The sequence below is a fragment of the Neovison vison genome, chromosome 9, assembly GCF_020171115.1.
Source record: "Neovison vison isolate M4711 chromosome 9, ASM_NN_V1, whole genome shotgun sequence".
NCBI classification, from domain to species: Eukaryota; Metazoa; Chordata; class Mammalia; order Carnivora; family Mustelidae; genus Neogale; species Neogale vison.
The window spans coordinates 22,080,128-22,103,248 of NC_058099.1; the positions used below are offsets into that span (position 1 = coordinate 22,080,128).

The 23,121-nt window shown below is 38.9% G+C and overlaps 1 protein-coding gene across 3 annotated transcripts in view; it reads right to left on the bottom strand.

Moving 5' to 3' along the window:
• Positions 1–2,539: 2,539 nt before the first annotated feature.
• MUSK (muscle associated receptor tyrosine kinase) overlaps positions 2,540–23,121 on the bottom strand; it is a 90,609-nt gene continuing 70,027 nt past the window's right edge. For 2 of the 3 annotated variants that reach the window (XM_044265155.1, XM_044265153.1), the window contains 6 exons: positions 18,430–18,693; positions 13,431–13,606; positions 6,908–7,109; positions 5,997–6,188; positions 4,693–4,841; positions 2,540–3,306 (listed from right to left, as the gene is read on the bottom strand). In XM_044265155.1, coding sequence (XP_044121090.1) covers positions 2,624–3,306; positions 4,693–4,841; positions 5,997–6,188; positions 6,908–7,109; positions 13,431–13,606; positions 18,430–18,693 — 1,666 coding nt within the window. In that variant the 3' untranslated portion in view covers positions 2,540–2,623. Of the gene's footprint in view, positions 3,307–4,692; positions 4,842–5,996; positions 6,189–6,907; positions 7,110–12,748; positions 12,773–13,430; positions 13,607–18,429; positions 18,694–23,121 lie in introns of all 3 variants that reach the window. The other variant, XM_044265154.1, reaches the window with a different exon arrangement.

Here is a 23,121-nt window from a genome sequence, read left to right on the forward strand (position 1 = left end):
ATTGCAGGGATAGGATACAATTAAAGATAATATATTTAGAGGCTTTAGAATATATATGGTAACCATTCAATAACTGCTAGCTGAGAGTATTATTTTTTTATGACTACCATTATTAGGTCCTTATTAGGGGATTTCTGCTTATTTTCGTTTTCAGTTACTTTAAGTATCTAATAAAATTGAATGGTTTCCGTAACATTTACTTGCTTACTCATCTACTCACTGTATTTCCCAATATCTTTATGATTTGTTTGCTTTGGAATCTTAAATATCAGAGCCTAAAAATACACAGACAGAGAAATCCACGAGGCTGTAAAAGCCAAGAGACAGGAAAGTAAGGGCAGTGATTCAGCAGAAGGGATGGAAACAGAAAAGAGCTCAAAGTGGCACGTGATAGAACCAGGTTATGGACATCTGGTTGTGAGGGGCAACATGACTCCTGCAGCACAAGTCACACGCTGGGTACCAAGTACCTGTCCTGACCCTGATTTTCTGTGGGCTGGCTTTTTTGGCTGGCTTGACTTCCGTGTCTTTTATAATAAAACTTTCTCAGCTGAGGAAACCCAAAAACCGCTTTGAAGTGTGGCGAGCACCTATGACACACAGGTGTGAACCAAGTCAAGGATGCTGTGGATATTTACATGAAAGGTCCACAAGGGATCCTGGGCCTCTCCAGCTTTTCTGCTTTATTGGCCTCTTGGCCTTTTGTTTAGGACACAGGCTGCGATCTTATTCTTCAACTAGCCCTTTGAATAACTGTCTTAATTTTGGACTTAAAATCCTGACTTTGATCCAAGCACCTCTCTCGGTCTCTGTCCTGAATTCTGACTTCTCTGTTGATGAATCAGAACTCTGAATAAGCATGTCCTCATGTTGTTCTAGCCATGGAATCCAGCTGGCACTGAAATGGAAGGAAGGTTGTGATAGAGTCTGAGTAATGGGCAGTTGGATTGAAAGGCAAGGGATATGAGCAGGAGGGTTTTGGAAAGTAAAACTGATACACTATCAGGGGTGAAGAAGAGGGCAAAGTCCAGGGTAATTTCTACATTTTTGTATTGCTTGCCTGGAGGGGCTTTGGGCAAGAAATGGCAGGTTTTCCAGCAAAGAGGACAAGTTGTTGCATAGAGGCAGATTTGGAGATTTCAGGTGGCTTCTTCCAGCAGATGGTTGAAAATCTACTTTTAAGAATTCAGACCATTTCTCCATTGTCCTAACTACTAATTAGTTTGAATGAGTAAGTTGGTCTGCAGTAGATATGGTTATTTTCTTGTCCCTGTTTATATGCTTTTCAGGAAAATTTGGGCTCATATCATTTCCTAAAAAATTCATATTATTCAAGTTGAGCTTAGAAAAAGATGTTATCATGTGGAAGTCTTCTGAAAAATCTGTGTACCAGGGATCTGAGTTCCAGAGGTGTTTTGTTTTGTTTTGTTTGTTTGTTTTAACAATAAAAATGTTACAGGATTGGGTTAATAGTCCTGCAGAAAGTTGATAAATAACACTACATTAATTCTACTGCCTATGGAATTGGTTTCTGTCAGGAAAAAAAATGTCAGAATGCCCCAAAACATCAAGTTTTAAATAACTCAGAGCCACAGGATCTTGTGATATCTCATAAACTATGGTTTAAGAGATTTAATAGACTGCGGCAATAAATTAATGAATATCAAATTTGAAATGTGTAGCTTCACAAGCATGACCAGAAGAAAATGCTATTACTTTGCAGAAGTTATATACATATCAGTCTACAGTGTTACTTTAAAAGTTATTATGTCTGTCAGGCTATTTGTTGCATATATGAGGTAAAAGAAAAAAAAAAGTTAAATAACCAAAAGGACAGAAAGTCATGGAAAGTGAAAGAAAGAAGGTAAAGGAAAGATACCAATAAAAATTTCAAAGAAAAAGGTAAATTAAAGAGACACAAAAGTTTTTTCAGAAAAACTGTAGGAATAAAATAAGCAGATGGTATTTATGATGAGGGCCACAAAAGAAAAACTTCCACAGGAGAAGCAACACAAAGAAAAGGAAATTAAAAAATCACAGTAAGAACACAGCCTTACTGATTTATCATTTTATTCCTTAGAAGCCCTCTCTCAATAAAGTATACCACAACTCTGTAGAATACAAACAGATATAAAATTACTCATAAATGCGAGAAAGAAATTCAGTAAGGAAAAAAACCCAAAAACACCAGCACCCATCTTCGGGTGGGGAGACAATGTTTTTTCCTTCTCAGTTTTCCGTACTTGACCTAAATGTCTTCCAGGAAGAGACACTACTTCCATAATGGATGGGAATTAACTCTACTCAAAATGAAGCCCTGCATCACATCTCGTATTAAAATTAAATGCAGCAGAGTCTAAGTCTGCCGCCAGCTAACTCAAGGACAAGAGGACGCCATTGCCTCCCCGAACACCAGGCTCCAGGTTGCCTCTGCGGGGTGGACTGGGCATGCGTCGGTCTCCCGCGTGAGTTCTGCGCAGGCTCAATTCTGGCCGGGACAGACTGCGCATGCTCCCGGGGTCCGCCAGCATTGCTTCCCAGCTGGGGACCGGGGCTGCGATGCCTGGGGCTCCCACAGTGTCTTAGCGGGCAAGGCAGCGTTGCCCTGGGCAGCCGTCCGCTCTCAAATGCTCACCGTCCCCTCCGCCCTCTCGCACATTCGCTGCAGGATGCGGTGAATGCTGGGGAAGCTGGGCCTGTCGGCGGGCAGCTTGCTCCAGCACAGGCGCATCAGGTTGTACAGCTCCAGGGGGCAGTCCTCGGGGCAGGCGAGGATGTGGCCGTCGCGCACGTAGTAGATGACCTCCTCGTGCGCCATGCCATAGTAGGGCTGCAGGCCGTACGAGAAGATCTCCCACAGTACCACGCCGTAGGCCCACACGTCCGACTCGGTGGTGTAGCGGTTGTAGAAGATGGACTCGGGGGGCATCCAGCGGATGGGGATGGCGTCATTTTCATTGGCTTTGTAGTAGTCCGCCGAGTAGATGTTCCTGGACAGGCCGAAGTCGGCGATTTTCACCACCATGTTCTCGCCCACCAGGCAGTTCCGGGTGGCCAGGTCCCGGTGCACAAACTTGCGCTCGGAGAGGTAAGCCATGCCGGCGGCCACCTGCCTGGCGATGCAGAGCTGCTCGGCGCAGGAGAGGGGCGGCGGGGCAGGGCTGGACGCCTGGGCCCCCCCGGCCAGGTCGCCGTGGCTGAGGCTGCACCGGCTGTGCGGGGACATGCTGCGGAGGAACTCATTGAGGTCACCGTACGCCATGTATTCGAAGAGCAGGCACATGGGTTTCCCGACCGCACACACACCTGCAACCGAAATCACGGGCCTTGTTATGCGGGATGTCTACCGTGGCTCTCCATGAGGAGCGCTCTGACAGCCAGTGACCAAGGTTGGAAAATAGGGGGCCCTGGCCTTCTGTGGACATCATCACAGCCCAACCCTGACCCCATTTGTCTGGTCACACATACCCTATTTTCCTTTTAAGGTTCAGCTTATCTGTCACTCCGGCTAGAATGCCTCGGCTCCCAGCCCTACTGATCAGATTTTCCTTCTCTCGGCTTAGGGCCTGCCATCCCATGACAATCATCTATTTGAGGCTTCTCCTCCAAATTTGTTTGAGGTTTCTCTTCCCACCTGTTAGCACTTTGAAAGCAGAAATCATGTCTTACTCTTTTTTAAATCCCACACACCTGCCGGGTATCTGGCACAGCAAGTGCTCCATAGGCATTTGGTGAGTGAATTTAGGAATGGATGCTTGTTTTGAACGTGTGATGTTCTGTGTTTCTTCTACTTCTTTGAAGAAGGTTGATTAGGAAGATGTATGAACTTTGGAAAGGATGACAAAAACAATGGCAAAAATCTTAGGTGAGGTACTCAGTGAAACATTTCAAAATTTAGGTTTTACAGTGTTTGTTCTAGAAAGAAAAAAAATGTGCATACAGAGCCTCAGATTTAGTGCCAGGAGGACATTTGCAAATTTTAAATTCTTGGTATATTTGAGAGGGAAATGGGACACCTTGAAATATTAAATCATTTGGGTTTCACAACTTAATATCACCGTAAAAATAGATTATGAAATCTGGGATTCTTCTTTCAGACAAAAATTAGAAGTCTCTGTTCAAAAAGGAAGAGAAGTGGGTGGCTTAGTGGGTTAAGCCGCTGTCTTCGGCTCAGGTCATGATCTCAGGGTCCTGGGATCGGGTCCCGCATCGGGCTCTCTGCTCAGCAGGGAGCCTGCTTCCCTCTCTCTCTCTGCCTGCCTCTCCGTCTACTTGTGATTTCTCTCTGTCAAATAAATAAATAAAATCTTAAAAAAAAAAAAAAAGGAAGAGAAGTAATGAATACCATTATCTTGGATTTTTTATTTGGGGGCTGGTTTTTAATTCTAGGGATTTAGCCATCAGTATATTTATAGATTCTAGAGAGACAGGTTAAGAAATGATAACATTTTTATGAGCAATTTAAAAAAGCAATTTAAAAAATTTTTTGACCTTTGGTTATTTAATATAATGTTCCATTCCATGGTGCAAAAAATACTATATAGGAAGGAATAGAGATGTCCCTCTGATGAAGAAGTAATGGAAAAGGCACAAGTGTAGGATGAAGGAGGAAAACTTGGAAAGACTCCGTTTTGCAATAAATGCAAATAATTTCAATAAATGCAATGCATTTCTTCTTTTCTATTTTCATACCTAAGAGTTTCACAATGTTAGGGTTATCAAATTCTGCCATGAGGGCTGCCTCCCTCTGAAAGTCTGCTTGCATGTCCGCTGAGGCTTCTTCTTTGAGCATCTTCACTGCCACCATTGTGAAAGGTTCATAGGGAAGTAAGCCCGGAGCCCTGAGAGATACATTTATATAGGAAGAGATCAACTATCAGGAACATATACATATTCACATTCATCTACACACATTCATATATATTCCTTCCACTTTTGCAGCCTTTCCCAGAGCTACAGAATAAAAAAAAAAGATGGCAAGAGTAGATTGTACTTAAACCTCTTTGATGCCAGTTAATAAAAATCACTGGGACTGTTTTCAACACAGGTTGTTTGAAAAATACATTATTTGTAAATGTCAGGAAATCTGAAGTACACAGATCCAACGAGATTGTCATTACCGCCCTAAACCCTTGATCTCTGGCCAGAATCTAAATTCCTGGATGACAGGGACCATGGCTTACTCATCTTTGTATCCTTTTGAAACCTAAAGTGGTGCCTTGCATATTTTTGGTTCCCCATGAGTATATGTGTGAGATTTTCATTAATCATGTAACCTCCATAGAGGGCTACTGTGAGTGACAGTAAGGTTGTGTCCTGCCCAAGAACACCAGGACAAAATGACAATTGATGATTAAAACCAAGTCCACATTCCATGGCCCAGCTGTGTGTCTGTGAGCCATATCCATGCAGAAAGGGCATTTCCTTCCAGTTCACACAGAGGCAGTAAATGGACTAGCCTTGGCTTTTATACATACTCCTTCCTTGAGCTCATTGTTTTCTGGCATTTTTGCATTATTTTTCCTCTTTTCTGCTTTGCCATTCTTTGGACATCTATTTAATATCTGCACATATCAGGCTCCGAATTCTTAACTGGAAATACTAGGTCAAAGTCAATTTTAAATAAAGTGGAGAAAATAGCAATAGAAAATGGAAGAGAAGTAAAATTTACAGTCACTAAAAACAATGCAAGAAATTATGATTAAAAAGTACCATAAAATTATTTTATGAAAAGGAAATAAAATTAAACTTTGCTAATGGCTCATAATTTGAACACTACATAAACGAAGATTCTTTCCTACCCAGCACTGTTTTTCAGCAGAGAAGAAAAATTATTGAGATTCAAAGTACAGTACTCAGTAAAATGAGCTTAATGATGTGAAGAATTATTTGATAATAATTATTGCACATGCAACCTAGGCATCAAGGTAGTGGTCTGGTAACATTTTAGACACAACATATTTCCGTGGCAAGATTTTTCACATGGGTAACTTTACCTTGCTTGAAAGACCCTTCCAAATGCTCCCTCTCCAATATCTCTCACGTATTCAATGTTATTCCTTGGGTATTCCAGGCTGAGCAATTTGGGATTCAGAAGGAGGGGCATCCTCTGGTACATGGGGTTGGGATGAAGTCTGTCTAGCAGAAGCTCAGAAGGAAGTGTAGTGAGGGTTACGGCTGCTGATTCTCTGCAAGTAAGACAGGGAAGACCAGTGATAAACTCAGGATCAGGTGAGATCTTTGTACTCGGGCTTGGGTTTTTTTTTTTTTTTTTTAAAGATTTTATTTATTTATTTGACAGAGAGAGATCACAAGTACGCAGAGAGAGAGGAAGGGAAGCAGGCTCCCTGCCTAGCAGAGAGCCTGATGTGGGGCTCGATCCCAGGACCCTGGGATCATGACCTGAGCTGAAGGCAGAGGCTTTAACCCACTGAGCCACCCAGGTGCCCCACGGGCTTGGGTTTTTAAAGAGATATGATGTTAGGAGGAAACAAAACAAATTATACTAAGGCAGCGGAAGATCCTTCAGTTTTAAAGCAAGAAATACTTTCTTTTGTCTGGGAGTCAGAAGGTACCTTTCCTTAGGAATTTTGTCACTATCCAATCTGGCGTGGCAGTGGGCCTAGGGGGTAGGGGCAGATGGGGAGCAGGAATGGCCATATTCTTCCAAATTATTGTTTAGATCCTGTCTGCTGTGAAAAATTAACCTTAGGACATGTGATCCTATGCAAAAAGTTACTGATAATTTTTAAAGATCATGACAGGGTGCTTCATCTTAAAGCAAGGCAATGGATGTCATAAAGAGATGTAGTGTTATATATATTCCTCCTCCTGCCCCCAATTCCAATATTCAGTTTGTAGGTTTTAAAACATTACTACATGTGGTTAGCTTACATTAGGATCTCACCTTTTCTTGTTTTTCCATTGTTTTCGTCGTCGGCAGCAATAAAGAGTAGTCACAGTAAGAAACACAAATATGGCAAAGCTGGACATGATGGAGATTATTACAGTCATGGAGTATGTAGGTGAGACAGAGAACGAGGAAGAGGAAGAGGAAGGCAAGTCTGGAATGTCCACGCTTGGCTTTGAGGACGTCATGGGTGGGAATGCTGTAAGTAAACAAAATTCTTTTCATTCATTCTTAAACTTTTAGGAAGCAATCTTTGCATTCAAGCAATCTTCACTAAATTCAAGCAAATTTAGTAAACTAAATTTAATTTTAAGAGTGGTTTCGTGGATTAGGTTCTCCCTGGTTATATATTTTTAAAGGCCAAGAGTAAAAATCCAGAGATCCAGCTGTAAGTCAGTCCAGCTTACAGAATCACAGAATTTTAAAGATGAGACCCAGAGAAAGGAACCAATTTTTCCAAGACAAATGCAGATCCTGGGCTAGTGCTCCTTAAGTTGCATCATGTTGTTTATGACCTGACAACAATTATGGAGCTAATTAAGTTATTAAATGAAATAATTTCATGAAATTGTGGTCAGGATCATCTAAAGCTGAGCTTTTGTTACATTTACTGTTTTTACAAACAAAACAAAAATAATAGAAGAAGATGAGGAGTGGAAATACAAGGACACAAATGGGAAGTGAGTTCATCCAGAAATTGAGCTCCTGTCAAACTTTTATTAAAAAGGTCCATGCAAATATGAAGACAAGGCAAAATCTGCATTACTCTGGAAACCAAATGATGCCATGTTTGTATCACTCTTAGAGTGCAAAGTCCTCTGTGTATCTATTAAAACAACCCTATTAATTTATATTTTATATTCTTTTAATTGAGTAAAGACAAAAACATGGGTACAGAGTATCTTAATAATATAATTGACAAGAATGTTCTAATAGCAAACAATGTACTTCGTACCCGACATGTTGAGAATAAACCCTATTTTCAAATATTTGCGGAATACTGACAGACATGATCTTTGGTCAAGCCACAAAAGTAAATATCAGATTTCAAAAGCAGAAATTATGTGGATTTATTCTTTGACTAAAATGCAATTAACAATATACTAAGTAAAATCCATTAGGACATCTAAAAAAAAATTCAATAACTTTTCACTCAAAGAGTAAAAAGTAGCCATAGTGACAGGTTCAAAAACAGCTTCCTGATAGGGCATATGAGCTTTGGCCAAAGGGAAGTTCAGTGGTAAACTCATAGAGTTATCTTTCTCCATTAGATCAAAAGGATGAAATTGAATGAGCTAGACATTTAACTCAAGACTTGGAAAAAGAAACAAAAACTACAGAGAACAGAGAAAAGTAGCTGATAAAGTAACAACCATGTACAAGCAGAAATTAATAAGTTAGAATACACATACCACAAATGCTAGAATTTAAAAAGGGGTCAATAGTTGGTCTTACATTTATAAAGTAGTCTATCAGTGGAATTTTAATTTTTAAAAGACAAGAAAGGCACCAACATACGAAATTAGGAATGGTAAAGGAGTTATTACAGTAGATTGAAATAAAAATGCAGTAATACATAATTATGTAGTTACATTTTTTAAATCTTTAGAAAAATGATAGGGTCATATTACTGAATTTGAAAAATCAGAAAATCTGAAGTTAGTCATACACAGGAAATTTAAAAGTCATTATAGAATTAAGGATACATTCTTTTGGTCTTGGAAGAGATTAAATTTCCAGATTTTATAAGAGAAAAATCTATCAAATTATTTTAGAAAGTTATAAATACTAACATCACAGCCTGGCAATGTTAGCACAAGGGAAAAGTGCATACATAGATTAAGGAACATAGATTTTAAAAAATCCTAAATGAAATGTTAGCAATTGGCTGCAATATAGTAAATGAATGTGCTTGATATAAGGAAATATACTAATATAGCACATTCCAAAGTCAAAAGAAAGCTTTTATTACAGTAGATGCCTAAAGCTGTTTGAAATAGGACACTTAATAAAAGTGATGACCAGTAGCCAGAGATTACAAGGGGTGCCCATTGGATGACTTTTTTTTTTTTTTTTTAAAGATTTTATTTATTTATTTGAGAGAGAGACAGAGAGAGAGAGCATGAGCAAGGAGAAGGTCAGAGGGAGAAGCAGACTCCCCATGGAGCCGGGAGTCCGATGCGGGACTCAATCCTGGGATTCCAGGATCATGACCTGAGCCGAAAGCAGTCGTCCAACCAACTGAGCCACCCAGCGGGGCGCCTGGATGACTTTTAATGTAGGAGTGGAGACAGTTTTTATGGCCTGAGCACCAATGGCTAGCAACTGGTTTTAGAGCCTGTGGGGATCCAAGTTTGGTCATTGCTGTGGCAGGAAGACCATCAGCTCAGGCACGGAAACTGGACGATTAGGTCAGCAGTGCATTTGTGCAAGAACAGTGACAGTATTTCTCATCAGGTATCACGGCAGTGGTGGACTTTGACTTCCTAGATTCCTTTATGATCGGCTTGAAAGCCAAATTGACTTTCTTTGTACTGAGTCTTATGAAGGCTTTTTTTTTTTTTTAATTAATCCAAGATGTGTGGGGAGGGGGACTTAAATTGGAAAGCTAGACTTCCTGCTAATAATAAGTAGGAGCAAGCATTGAAAGACAGGAAGAGGCGACTGTTTTTGTATCTGGATTTTACAGAGCGGTTCAAACCATGTTTAACACATGAGGGAATGTAATGTAATTTGCAAAATTGGTTGTGTAATCTCATTAGTAAATATAAGGATAATTTTTTATGAAAAATATTAGACATGGGGCGCCTCGATGGCTCAGCAAGTTAAGTGCCCCATTCTTGATTTCCCCTCAGGTTATGATCTTGGCGTTGTGAGATAGGGCCCCACATTGGGCTCCATGCTCAGCAGGAGGTCTGCTTCAGATTCTCTCTCCTTTTCCCTTATTTTGCCCCCTACCAAAATAAATAAATAAATCTTTAAAAAAATATGTCAGACATAGAGATTAATCCATGAAGACTTAGTAAGATTTATTTTCAAAATGCAGAAGTTGGCATTGTTTGAGTAATAATTTTGCTTCATTGATGTAATTGTATCTTCCTTTCTGGATAGTTCTTTTATTCCTTGTTTATTACTTCTGATGTATTTGCTGTGGCCTTCCCTAGTGACCGATTATCTCTTTGGATCCAAATTATCAATCTGGGTCCCCTTCTTTTTGTCTTTTTCTTCTCTCACTGATTTTATCAAATCAGGAGAATTTTTATTCACTCATTCATCCATATGTTAATATATTCACCAAGTTAACATTGATGTTGGGTATCCAGAATACTGTGGTGGACCTGACAAATCTTTGTGTTCAAGTATTTAGCTGGGGAACAATTGGTAAATTGATAATTATAATAGAATGTAAGAAGTCTTATAAAACTTACAAGCTTCTGAACATCCAGGGGCAGTTCAGCTCCAGGTCTAGATACAGTAGGTAGGTTTTCTAAAATCAATAATTTTAAATTAAGTGTAAAGGTTGACTAGGGAATGCCCAGTTGAAGGAGTATGTGTGGGGTGGAGCAGGAGGAAAAGGGGGGCAGGGAGGGAGGAAGTATTCCACAAAGAAACCCAGGGTCCAAACCAAGCAGTTGTGGTGCTTTCCTAAAAGTGCACCTAAAAGTTTCCTTGTTGACTTGGGGAGTGTGTGTAGATAAGGCTGCAGAGATCAGGTCTGGGTCATAAAAAGCCTTGCATGCCAAGGTAAGTAGTTTGGACTTTGCCCTGCAGTAAGTGGGGAGAACCGTGGCGGGACTAGCCTCAGTGGAGTAGCGTGATCAGCTTTTTGCTTTAGAAAGATCATCTGCCTGCCTGCAGCCTGAACTCTCCAGAGTTGGAAAGAGATGTTCAGGAACACACCATTATAGAGGATTTCCACCAGGCAGGTAATGAGGATAAAGAGAAAAATCTCCAAGTTTCTTTCTAAACAGAAGCAGCAAATTGCTTATAGGAAAAAGGTAACCAGACTCCTATCAGACGACTGATCGTTTTCAAAAAGAGAAGCTAGAAAAGAATGAAATCCCATCTGTAGATTTCTGACAGAAGAGAAATGTCACTCAAGAATGTGTCCAGCTGATACAGCTTTCGGCTCTTCAGGTGAGAGAAAGCTAATCTGAAGATCAGCTGGGAGGCGGAGACTGTCCCCCACAAACCCATCTGAGGAAAAACAGAGTGCGTACAGCTCTGCTGAATTCAGGAATATTGAAATGCCTGCCAAAGAGGCAAAGTAAACAGTACGAAGACATTACAAGTTCAAAAACATACTTCATCTCAGCAAAAAGAAAAATTATAGAAATGAAAACTACTGAAATTCTACTGTGTGTGTTCAAGCAAAAAAATAAAACAAAAAAAAAAACCCTTCCATCACCCTTCAAAGTGCACTGGTAAGAAATTTTTGAGGGCTTGATACACTCCATAAAATATGGGACACTCTATCTAGTTAGGATGTCTTCTTTGCTTAGCCATCAACCTACCTTAAAGGCCGGAGCCGATTTCTTCAATAATAATTGCATTTAATCAGGGAGCATGGTTTTAGATGTTCCCCATGACGTGGCCAAGTGAAATGATCCACTGATGACATTTGCAGTTCATTTTCTTACAGGTACCAAAGATTTCATAAAACTAGGTTTTTAAGAATAGGGAATTGGTTTATTGTAACTAATTTATGCTGTTCACAATTTTTTAGAATTCGTATACGAGCCTGAAATATGGATTTTGTGTGTGTGTCGTATTTAGTCTAGGACTGAAGGTAAGTACCTTCCATACAGTGGAATGACTGCCTGGATGGATGAATGAGTAACCAATCAAGGGATAACGAAGACCAAAGTCACCAGTTAAAGGTCCAATCAAACTGAACTTTAGCTGCTTGTATGACAAAGAATCGAAACATTTCTCTTTCATTCCTTCCGTTTGGAAATAACAATTTGACAGGCTTCCAGAGTAATAGATTTTTAGGGTTTCCGTGCTGCTGTTGTTTATTAACACCGAGCCGTGCAGGTGGGACTGGTAGCATTCTTTCTTTTAATACTCTAAGTCTCAGTCCTTGAAGGAAGCTGGAAAAATCAAGGCCTGGCTCTTAGCCAGGTGCAGAGGCAGTCAGGCCCCAAAGATAGATCACAGGAAATTATTATGATTTAAACCTTAGATCACTCAAATCAGAGGAAGTTAATTGACATGAAAACTTTTCTAGTTTCATTCTGAAGATTTCTGCATTCTGGTAGGTTAAAGCATCCTCAGATACAACTTTGTGTCTAGGACATCTCTTTCCAAGCAACCTTCTTGAATTCTTCCCTAGGGATTTTGAGGCTCCCAGTTTTAAAACTGTTCGGTTTGACCCTGTAAACTTTATGCTAGAAAGTAGCTGTCTTAACACCCATCTTCCAAAAGAAAGATCTGTTGTCACAAATGAGGATCATGAATTGACTCAAAGAACAAATAAATATTTGTTTTCATCTGTAAATAATTAGATGTTATGAAAATCAAAAATGTAAAATCAAAAGGTGATATTTTCAGTTTGGCTTATTTTGTAGCCATAGAAAGGATCAAGCAAGTTACAACCTTGGGGTAGGGGATATTATTTGTATCATTTAGTAAATACAGTGCTCTTCATGGCCTAATTAGGAGCTGTAAGCTGAGATTTCTGATGATCTTCCTTCCTGTTTTACACCAGTAAGCTTAGCAAAAAAAACCCCCCTGAGGGGGCCGTACATTCTGTTCTCTAAGTATGAGTGTAAATACGCATGCACGAATCCAATTACATACACATAAAGGTTCAAGGGCACAAACAAAATTACTTACTTGTTAAGTTTTCCTTTTTATAATCTGAGGGGGAAAGGATAAAAATTTGTTTTAAATGAGCATCCAGATAACCTCACATATTCTGTGAGAGAGTGCTAAGAAATGTGAGTTCTCTTTCAGTTTTTCGATATACAACTGGAAAACATTCTTTGCATTCGAATGAGAAAGGATTGTGTCATTGAAATTAAACCAGCTGTTAGGGCTAACAACATCGTTCCTTCCACATGAAGTTCATTAAACAACATGCAGAGATTCAGCTTTGTTTTGTGAGATCAGCATTTTCAGCCATGTGGCTTATTTTTGCATGCTTAGAAATCTGCTTTGCTGGCTCAGAAGGGGGACTTTATTCTTTTATTCCACTCATCTGACACAATATGAGATTTCTTAGCCTTTTCTCTGCACATTCCAAAAAATGTTACAAGCTCTCGTTATGAAATAAGATCTTAAGCAGCAGTTAAAAGTGCTTCTTAATTTCTTTTCGAACAAATGAAATTAAACCCCAGTGCTAACTTGGGTAATTAGAATAGACAGCAGGATTCTGTAATTAAGTATTTAAAAAGGGCAGAACTCAAAAAATACATTAGAAATGCCTAGAAATATTGGGAGATTTAAGTTCACAGCTTAGCTTCTTCAAAATAATAGATTTGTCTTAAGCTCTAAAGTCTTGAGAGAGCTCTGTTACCTAAATATGGCAGTCTGGTGCAGGCCGTGGGGTCCCAGTGCATGCTGGGAAGCTTGTAGCAATCTGGCATGGAGAGCGGGTGCATCCCAGATCTGTAGAGTCCTCTGTGAGTCTTTTCTTCCATTGCCTGCCATTCTTTTGCACAGAAGAGCTCCTTTACTGCCAGGCAGTATTCTCTAAAATATTTTATGGAGAACAAAACTTGATGAATCATAGCATGTCAAGGCCAAATTTGTGGCAGAGCCTAGATTCCATATTTTTAAAACATCATCACTGTTCTTGCAAAAGTGTTTTTGAGAGGTTCCTTTTATTGTAAATAATTGGAGACTTTGTGAGGATAGCATATAATCCCTGAGATGAAATGCTGTCTTGCTCTGTTTTGAAAGTGTAGTTAATGCTCCTGGGGGAAAAGAATTGTGAAGTTCAGAAGGTAACAGATGAGGAATCCCTAATATGCATTCTCTCAAATTCATGTGAGAATAAATACAAAGGGACAGAAACAAGGTACATTGAGTTTTAAAAATCTGCATAATAAAAGTCATAGGTCATTGTCAGTCAGTTTCAAGCCTGAGAGATTTTCCTGTTATCTCAGGGCTAATGGGCAGGGACTGAGGAGCACAGTTGGCACCTCTGCATATTTTGTGCACCAAAAGGGAAGAGCATCGCCCTCCTATTGGGTTACTGGAGGGCATGTGAGTCCTTACCCACCCTAGCTTTGGGGAGAAGCTGCCTCCTAGCCCGTGGCTGTGTGCGCTTCTGTCTGAGAAGGCCAGAGTAATTTAATCGATTTAAATATAAAATGTTATGTTCATCCATGTGTTTTATTACAAGTGAAGAGGCTGAAGAAAGACTAGTTGGACTAATTAGAATTTTGTGCATGATATTTGTTTGTTTATCCTATAGAAAATAGGACAGATGACATAGAAAAAAAACTGGTTAACTCCAAATTAAAATATTTGGGATTAAAAATAAAAGGAAATTAAAGAATATTAAAGAAATTAGAGATAATAGCAGTGTTGCTCATTCAGAATCTAAAGGATTCAGAGAGGAGGAAATTGTGTGTGTGTGTGTGTGTGTGTGTGCATGCATATGCATTGGGACATATATATGTCCCAATGGTGTCGTTTTAAAAACACTCATGCCTACACTGCCACTTTTCTGGGCAGCCACCTGTCAATATGGGCCAACTGAACATGTGTGGAATGAAAGGGCCATGCATATGAATGTGATGGGATACAATGTGGTCATAAGAACAACAATAGGATTTAGAATTCTTGATGTATTTGTAATGGAAGGGAGAGCCGTGGGGCTTTCAAGGCTTCCGAGAACTTGAAGAAGCAGAGGAGTGTTGCTTAGCTTGCTTCTTCTTATGCCTGGGTCCCACCCTTGGGTCACACAAACACAACTTTCTGCATTCCTACAGCACCGTTAGACTGTACAAAAATAATATGGGGCAGGTGAAAAAAATTCTGTGGTCCACATTATATGGAGGAAGCAAATAGCACTGGAAAGTTATTTTTTTATCTTAAGCAGAACACATGAGAAAAATTTTTGTTTGTTTTGCTTTGTTTTCATTGACGTGTATTAAAGACGACCTCTATAGCAGAGTTTCATGGGGAAAAAAAATCAGGATGAAATGTAAAATAGCTGAAAACAAAGTTAACTTGAACATAGTAGCAACTGAAGAAAGTAAAGACCACAAAGAAGTGAAAGGGACACCAAAGAACTTAAAATTGTCATTAAAAACTGTAAAGAAATGGCACAGCAAGACATTGGACAAATAACAGGAAAACTTGACAAGTCTGAACTGAATGCAGACAGAAAAAAGGAAGAGTGAAAATATGTGAGGAGACAGTTGAGGGGGAAGAGCTGGCAAGAAATCCAGCATACAGATGTTTCCTCATAAGAAAATTAGAGTACGTAAGAAATAAAAAATACTCAAAGATATACTAAAAGAAAGTATTTTTTAGGACAAAAACGATGTAAATCTGTTAATTAAGGTACACTATCCATTATTTTTGCATTCCTGAAAGGAAAGAAAATAATGAAAAGAATTGCTCCCAGATGAATTTTACAAATCTTTTGAATCTAAAAGATGAAAAAATAGTCCTCCCACCTTTTGGCAAGAGAAAATATTCCCTCTAAAGGAACAAAATTCAGGATTGTTTGATATGTTCTTCATTACAGCACAGCCAAAAAACAAGTAGAGTGCATAAGATTTTCAGGAAAATTAAATGTAACAGAAGACTTAAATAGAAACACACATACTCATAAGATTATGGTAAAAAGTTTTTTAACAGGTAATCTGAAAAAATACCTACTTCAGCTGAACAAGAGAGGAATAAAAATAAAGAATTAAAGAAAAAGATTTTCTATGATATGAATGACAGTGAGCATCAGGAATAAGTCACAGTGCTACACCAGGTGCTTGTATATATGATTATGTAATCAAGTGTAAAAGCTAAAAGTAATGGTCTAAAAATTGATCATTGGCAGATAAAACACAGTTGATAATACTAACCTGGTTTATAATTCCAGATAAAATTTTCAAAGACCAAGTGTGGAGTATTCAGTAAAATTATGCTTAACTTAATTAAGCCTACCCTCAACACCCTATTTTTTTTTAATTTAAAAAAATTTTTTTATAAACATATAATGGATCATTAGCCCCAGGGGTACAGGTCTGTGAATCACCAGGTTTACATAGTTCACAGCACTCACCATAGCACATACCCTCCCCAATGTCCATAACCCCACCACCCTCTCCATACCCCCTTCCCCCTGGCTACCCTCAGTTTGTTTTGTGAGATTAAGAGTCTGTTATGGTTTGTCTCTCTCCTGATCCCATCTTGGTTCATTTATTCTTTTCCTACCCCCCAAACCCCTCATGTTGCATCTCCACTTCCTCATATCAGGGAGATCATATGATAGTTGTCTTTCTCCAGTTGACTTACTTCACTAATCTAATACTCTCCAGTTCCATCCACATCATCGAAAATGGCAAGATTTCATTTATTTTGATAATACCTATTTTTAAAATCAAAACTTTATCTACCATCTTTGGCACCCTGATCTCCCCTAACCTGGTGCTCATTTTTTCTTTTCCCATGATTCAGAACACCTCCTAAGGTAATATATAAGTTACTTATTTACTGTGTTTCTTGCTCATTATCTTCTCCTGCTAGAATGTAAGTCCCACAAACAAATGCCCTAGTATAGTGCTTAGAGACCAGTAGAAGCTCAATAAATATTTGTCAAAGAAATTCTTTGTCATTCATGGAAAGTTGGGCAAAGTGTTTAATTACTATTTATGATTAGAAAAGCATGAGTAGATGTGGAATTTAAGAAATAAAACAGGTGAACATATGGGGGGTGAAAATAGGGAAACAAATCATAAGACTCGTAAAGATAGAGAACAGACTGAGGGTTGATGGAGGGAGGTTGGGGGGATGATTTCAGTGGCTGATGGAGGTTAAGGACGGCACTCGTTATGAGGAGCCCTGAGTGTTGTGTGTAAGTGATGAATCACTGAATTCTACTCTGAAACAAAAAAAGAAAAGAAAAGAAAACTGTGAGTAATGGTTTTAAAGAATGCTTTTTAAAAATCTCACAAATAACTAGAAGTAATTAGAAATGCAAAATGGTTGAAGACTTTTGAACCACTTGGAAGGATAAGCAAAAGCTCTAAGGAAAGGAATTTTTTTAAAGTATGCTATAATCAACTTAAAGATTTAGGAGATGATTATGCTATCCTAATAAATTTGAAATCTCATTGAAAGGGATTTTTTTTAATCCAAAAAAACCCGAAAAAGGTAAATTATTCTCAAAAAGAACATGTATGGCTCTTGCATGTAAGCTAGCCTAGGACATGTTGGAAAGTTACTCAATAAATTTATTTTGTGCTAGTATATAAAGATACAACTCAATTTTAATTCTGATTGTTCCCCAAGAGATACTTAGATGTTATGTCTGATGAAAATATAATTATCGTGGATGAAGGAACAGCAAGTTATATTCATCTTAAAACTTCTTCAAACCCTCAAAATTTGCAGTGAGTTGAGGAATAGAGCATTCTATTTTAATGACCTCAAGGCGCTATGATTATTTCAATATTTAAATAGTTTCTGGTTTTATCAAAACAGAGGTGGAAATGTGCTGTGTTGGTGTGTTTTCTTCAGAAGAAAACAGTGTCTATCCAGTTTCTAACACATACCATGAGGACGTTTTATCCTTTAATCCTCTCTGTTTTGCAGATGAGGAAACTGAAGGTTAGCCAAGATTACATGTATCTAGAAAGCAGTACAAACAGTACTTCAACTTTGTTCTACTTGGCTCAAAAGCCAGTTTGATTCCTGTCTTTCCTACATATGAAGTAAATAAAGCAAGATAATTCTATCAAACATGGATTTATGAATTTCCATGTTTAAAGAGTATGGATGTTTTAAAGAAATAACTATTTATTAACCCCCCCCCACCATGAGAAGGAATGTTAGTATTTAAATTAGAACATTGGGTGGAATGTATTTAAAGATAATACACATATTATAGAAAGTAATATTCTGAAATGGTTACCAAGAGCTCATATTCATCAGCAAATAGTGCTGAAACATTTGAAATGGACCTTTCTTTTCCTTCTCTAGTGTAGCTCACTAATGAGGTCCAGGTTTGCGGGTTTTTTGTTTTTTTTTTTTTTTTTTATTTCACAGAAAGCTAGAACTACTTATAAACATGATGATGTGAACAATAACAAGTAAAATAGAGTATTATACCTTTTATGACACTTTCTAGAAGTTCAGAGCCCTTGTATTTTAGGATGTCATCAGTGATTTACATGGCAGGAATATTGTCCAATTAATTACATCTATTTTGGATGAAAGCTACCTTTTCATAGCACGGGACAGCTTTTTTTGAAAACTCTTCAGTTTGCATTCAACAGAATCCTCCCACTTTTTTCTTTCTTTCTTTCTTTCTTTCTTTTTTTTTTTTTTTTAACGTTTACCTGCAAACGGGTATAGGATTAGGCACTGCTCTGGGGTTGCAGCCTTGGAAGATGTGGCTGCACAGCAAAGCCTCAGCAGCCGGTCGGCAAAACGGGCTCAGGGCTCTCAGATCATTCCAGGCAGTGTGAACCAGCAGTTCTTGGGCCTCCTCAGGGTCTGCGTAGGAGTTGTTGAAGAAAACCAGAGCGTCTTTGGCCAGGACAGCATCGCACACCTCCCCTCTGTACTGAGCGCAGTAGCCTTTGTTATCTTTCTGAAGTTTACTGAAAGAAGACATGAATGTTCTCCATCACATGCTATTCCTTAGCATTCTGTCTGGGTAGTTTATTATTATTTATTATTTATTTTTATTTTTTAAAAATATTTTTGAAGATTTTATTTATTTATTTGACAGAGAGGCAGGCAGAGAGAGAGGGGGAAGCAGGCTCCCTGCTCAGCAGAGAGCCCGATGCAGGGCTCCATCCCAGGACCCTGGCATCATGACCTGAGCCGAAGGCAGATGCTTTAACCCACTGAGCTACCCAGGCGCCCCTATTATTTTTTAAATTTCCACCTCTGCATCACATCAGTAGAAGATTAGACTAGTAACTTAACCGGATTGTTTTGTCTGAATACCAGCTCCCTTCCCAGCTATTATTCTGCCACCTCCAACTGCTCCAGACGGTTATGATGAGGATCACATGTGATAATGGGTGTAGAAAGCTTTGGGACCTATCAAGGACTGAATAGATTTGGGTCATTTTATTATTTTACATTATAAATAGAATTTAATTACTCTTGGTTAAGGTACTTCCTATGCTTCTTAAAAATGGAGCTGATTTCAGCAAGTAAAGTGCATCTAAAAAAACACACCCATCGTGACATTTAACAGATGATTGAGCATAACAGTTGTGGTGACCCAGCTTCATGAACATAGTTTATGTATTATGATAGTGAAGTCCCTGAACTTTATGGAACACATTCATCTTTGTGACACCTCCTTTACCCAGATTCTCTCACTCATACATCTTCCCAGCATTTCATTAAAGACTTAGAAAGAAAGCCATATAGGGAGGAGGAATTTGGGATCAGGGTCTCAAAGGAGCTAAACAGATCTTCAGCTTTGCTCTTTCTTCATCACATGACTTGGGGAGAGTCATCTGGTCACTCAGAGCCCCGAGGGCCTATTCTGTTGAGTGATGTAAGCAATTATTCTGAACTCAGATCGTGTGTTAATGGGTAATATATGAGGAAAAAACTTAAATTGTATAGTGCTTGTACAAAAATAAGATTGAAAACTTCTTTGGCATAACAACTGAAGAGAGTAAGAGGGAGAATGGAAAAATACTGCTGGTACTTTCTGAACATACCCACTGCCCCCTAATGGAATGCTTGCAATTATAATAATAACTCATATGCTCACCTGTCAAGTATTTATTGAGCACTTATTATGTGTATACACTGACATATTCGCAATATATTCTTATGCTTTCCATCAGATCTATGTTGTTAACAATGAGAAAAAACTAAGTTGTATTATCATTTGGATTTGTACAATTATTGAAATTCCACATTTCGTTATCTTTATATGAACAATTTTAAGGTAAGAGAATTAAATTGGCATTTGTGAGAAATTCTCAAGTTGTTAAGAGACCCCGTTGGAATCTGAACAGTTGTTAAGCTGAATTAGAAACCATGGCTGACAAGTGTTCAAAGCAAATTTATTGAATAGCATACAGCTCATTCAGGTAAAATGATGAACTTCCAAGAAACACCATACTTTGAAATTATGTTTCATACTATAGAATCTTCCTCTGATTCAGACTTGCCTTTACTAATTAACCAATGCAAATTTTATTACATTACTTGTAGTTTGTAGTTCCTTTTAAAAATGAAGGCCTTGAATTAGAAACCAAAGATGTCATGAAAACTTGGGCCAGGAAAGTTTCAGCAAAAACCAGAGAAATAGCTTATGTCCCAGTCTTGTAGGGAATCCTGGTCTGTGATAACACTAAGAAAGTTCAAGAAAGGCAAGGATGCTGTACTTTAAGAAACCGAAGAATAATACCTAATAATCAGAAGTGCTTCAAACTGGTTTACTAAATTGTCTCACATATTAATATAATATCTTGGTATATGGGGGATAGATAAAAGCAGGTGGGATTCTTTTCCTTTAACACAAGAATTTGGTCATGGAAAGTTAAATAATTCCCCAAGTACCTCTGAGCTGAGAATTGTTCATCCAGGTTCTGCTGTCACCTGTTAACCACTGTCTGACTCTGTCTTTATTTTATTTTTCCATAAGTATTTTTTAAATTAAAAAACATTCATGATTTTTCCTTTAGTTATACAAGCAAAAAAAAAAATCCCAGAAAAGGTACACAAAAGAAATATTAATAAAAATGCCTCAAAAATAAGGATTATTGACAATTAATAATCTATCTCTCTCTGTGTATGTTTGCTGCCTTTCTTAATAAATGACCTAGAAAAATCTTTGGAACAACCTCCATTGGCCTGATAGTACTGGGTCCTCATTTATTTATTACCTATATAATGTAAAGGAAAAAAAAATAACAGACCAAAGAAAAGCAGAATAGGTTTTGAATAGAAATGAGATATTGGGGACGTCTGGGTGGCTCAGTGGGTTAAGCCGCTGCCTTCGGCTCAGGTCGTGATCCCAGCCTCCTGGGATCGAGTCCCACATTGGGCTCCTTGCTCAGCAGGGAGCCTGCTTCTCCCTCTGCCTCTGCCTGCCACTCTGTCTGCCTGTGCTCGCTCTCTCTGTAAAATAAATAAATAAAATCTTAAAAAAAAAAAAAGAAATGAGATACTGGTTTATAATTTTGGTTCTTCTTTCTGCCAGCTTGCAGAGAAGTAGCCTTTTCTGAGAAGTGGAAACCCTTTGCATGGTGGGAAAAGACATGAAATATAAAGAATATGGTTCTTATTAATTTTCTGTGCCTCTGTGATGTGCCTAGGAGCATTAAAGACTTAGCTTCGGAAGTGTATCCATGCTAAGATCAGTTCTACAAGATAAAGGATTTACATATGTATTACATATACACACATGCATAACATATATATATATATATGCATACACATGTACATACATATATAGAGACTGCCCAGTTACACTTTCAGAGTTTAAACAACTCCCTTTTCCTCTTTTGTAGAGTCATAAACCTCTAATTTTTCATAGTATCAAATTTCAGAGGCAAGACATGGAAGTGTATGGGGCCATGGTCCCTCCTCCTCCTAACCCTATCACTTAAAAAAATTTAAAAGAAGCTCACAGCAAAAACTGGGGGACAAGATGAACGCAAAGAATTTCCACTGGTGTCCTCTGCTATCTTTTTGCAAGTGAACTGTCCAACTACAGTTGGGTCCCCCTGCTCCCAGCTCTTGGAACTGCCAGTGGAGTAGCACCAGAAGCAGCTGGTCCTGTTGGTCCTTCGAACAGTGGGGCAGAGGTCACGGGGATCTGTTCACAGAATGCTGGTTATTTTGGAATGGGCTGCCAGACAGGCTCCAAAAATGCTCGTTCATATTGCACGTGGAGCCAGCCCTTCTCTTGCCTCCTGACGAATGAAATCTGGCTGACTTCCCTTTCTGTAAAGTGTTTCTTTTTAGCAGCAATGACAGATATATGATCTCAAGTCCCGCCTTTAACTTAGACCACTCTCCTTGGTCAAATTGAGTATTTAAAGGATTCTCCCTGCACTTTTTACTCTTAACTTCTCTCTGCTTCAACAGGTGTGAACCACACCCAGTAGGGCCTTTTTCTCCGTGTTCTCGCAGTTTCTAAGAGGGAGACCTCTATTTCCTTTGAACACACAGTACTTTGTTCAGGGACTTATCTAGACGGCCAGCTGGGGCTGGTTTGGGTTAAAGCAATCCCATGTATCCCGTGGAAACTCGCACGGGTTTTCCCGCCCTCCTTAGCGGTGGCACATCAGAGAGTTCTACCTGTCCCCTGGCACAGTACTTCCTCCTCACCCATGGTTTTGCTTTCCCTGGTTTCAGTCACCCTCAGTCAACCACAGTCCAGAGGCAGATGCTCCTCCCAACACACCGTGGGAAGGTCACAGGTAGCCTCCCACTAGGTCATAACACCTGCGACTCACCTCGCTTCGTCTCATCTCGTAAGCATGTTCTCGTCTCACATCACCACAAGAGGGGTGAGTACAGTACGATATTTTGAGAGACCACATTCACAACTTTTATTACAGCATATCGTTATACTAGTTCTACTGTATTATTACTGCTGTTAATCTCTTCCTATGCCTAATTTATAAATTAAACTTTATCATAGGTATATACAGGAAAGAACCCATAGTATTTGTAGAGTTCAGTACTGTCCATGGTTTCAGGCATCCACTGGGGGTCTTGGAACATATCACCTGTGGATAAGGGAGAACTACTCTAGAGGTAGATCTTTCCTTACAGAGCAACTGCCTACAGCAACTGTGCTTCCCCAATAAGTGTGAGGGGGGCGTTCTACACCACTTCCAATCCGCAAAGCAAACTGGGATTGCTTTTATTCTTTCCATACCTACTGTCTTTGTATCTGATTCATTCTCTAAGTCAGGGGTCAGCACATGCAACCCACAGGTCACATTCTGCCCTCTGCCTGTCTTTATACTGCCTGTGAGCTAAGAATGATGTTCACATTTTTAAGTGATTGAAAAAAATCAGAAGTAGAAATTGTATGG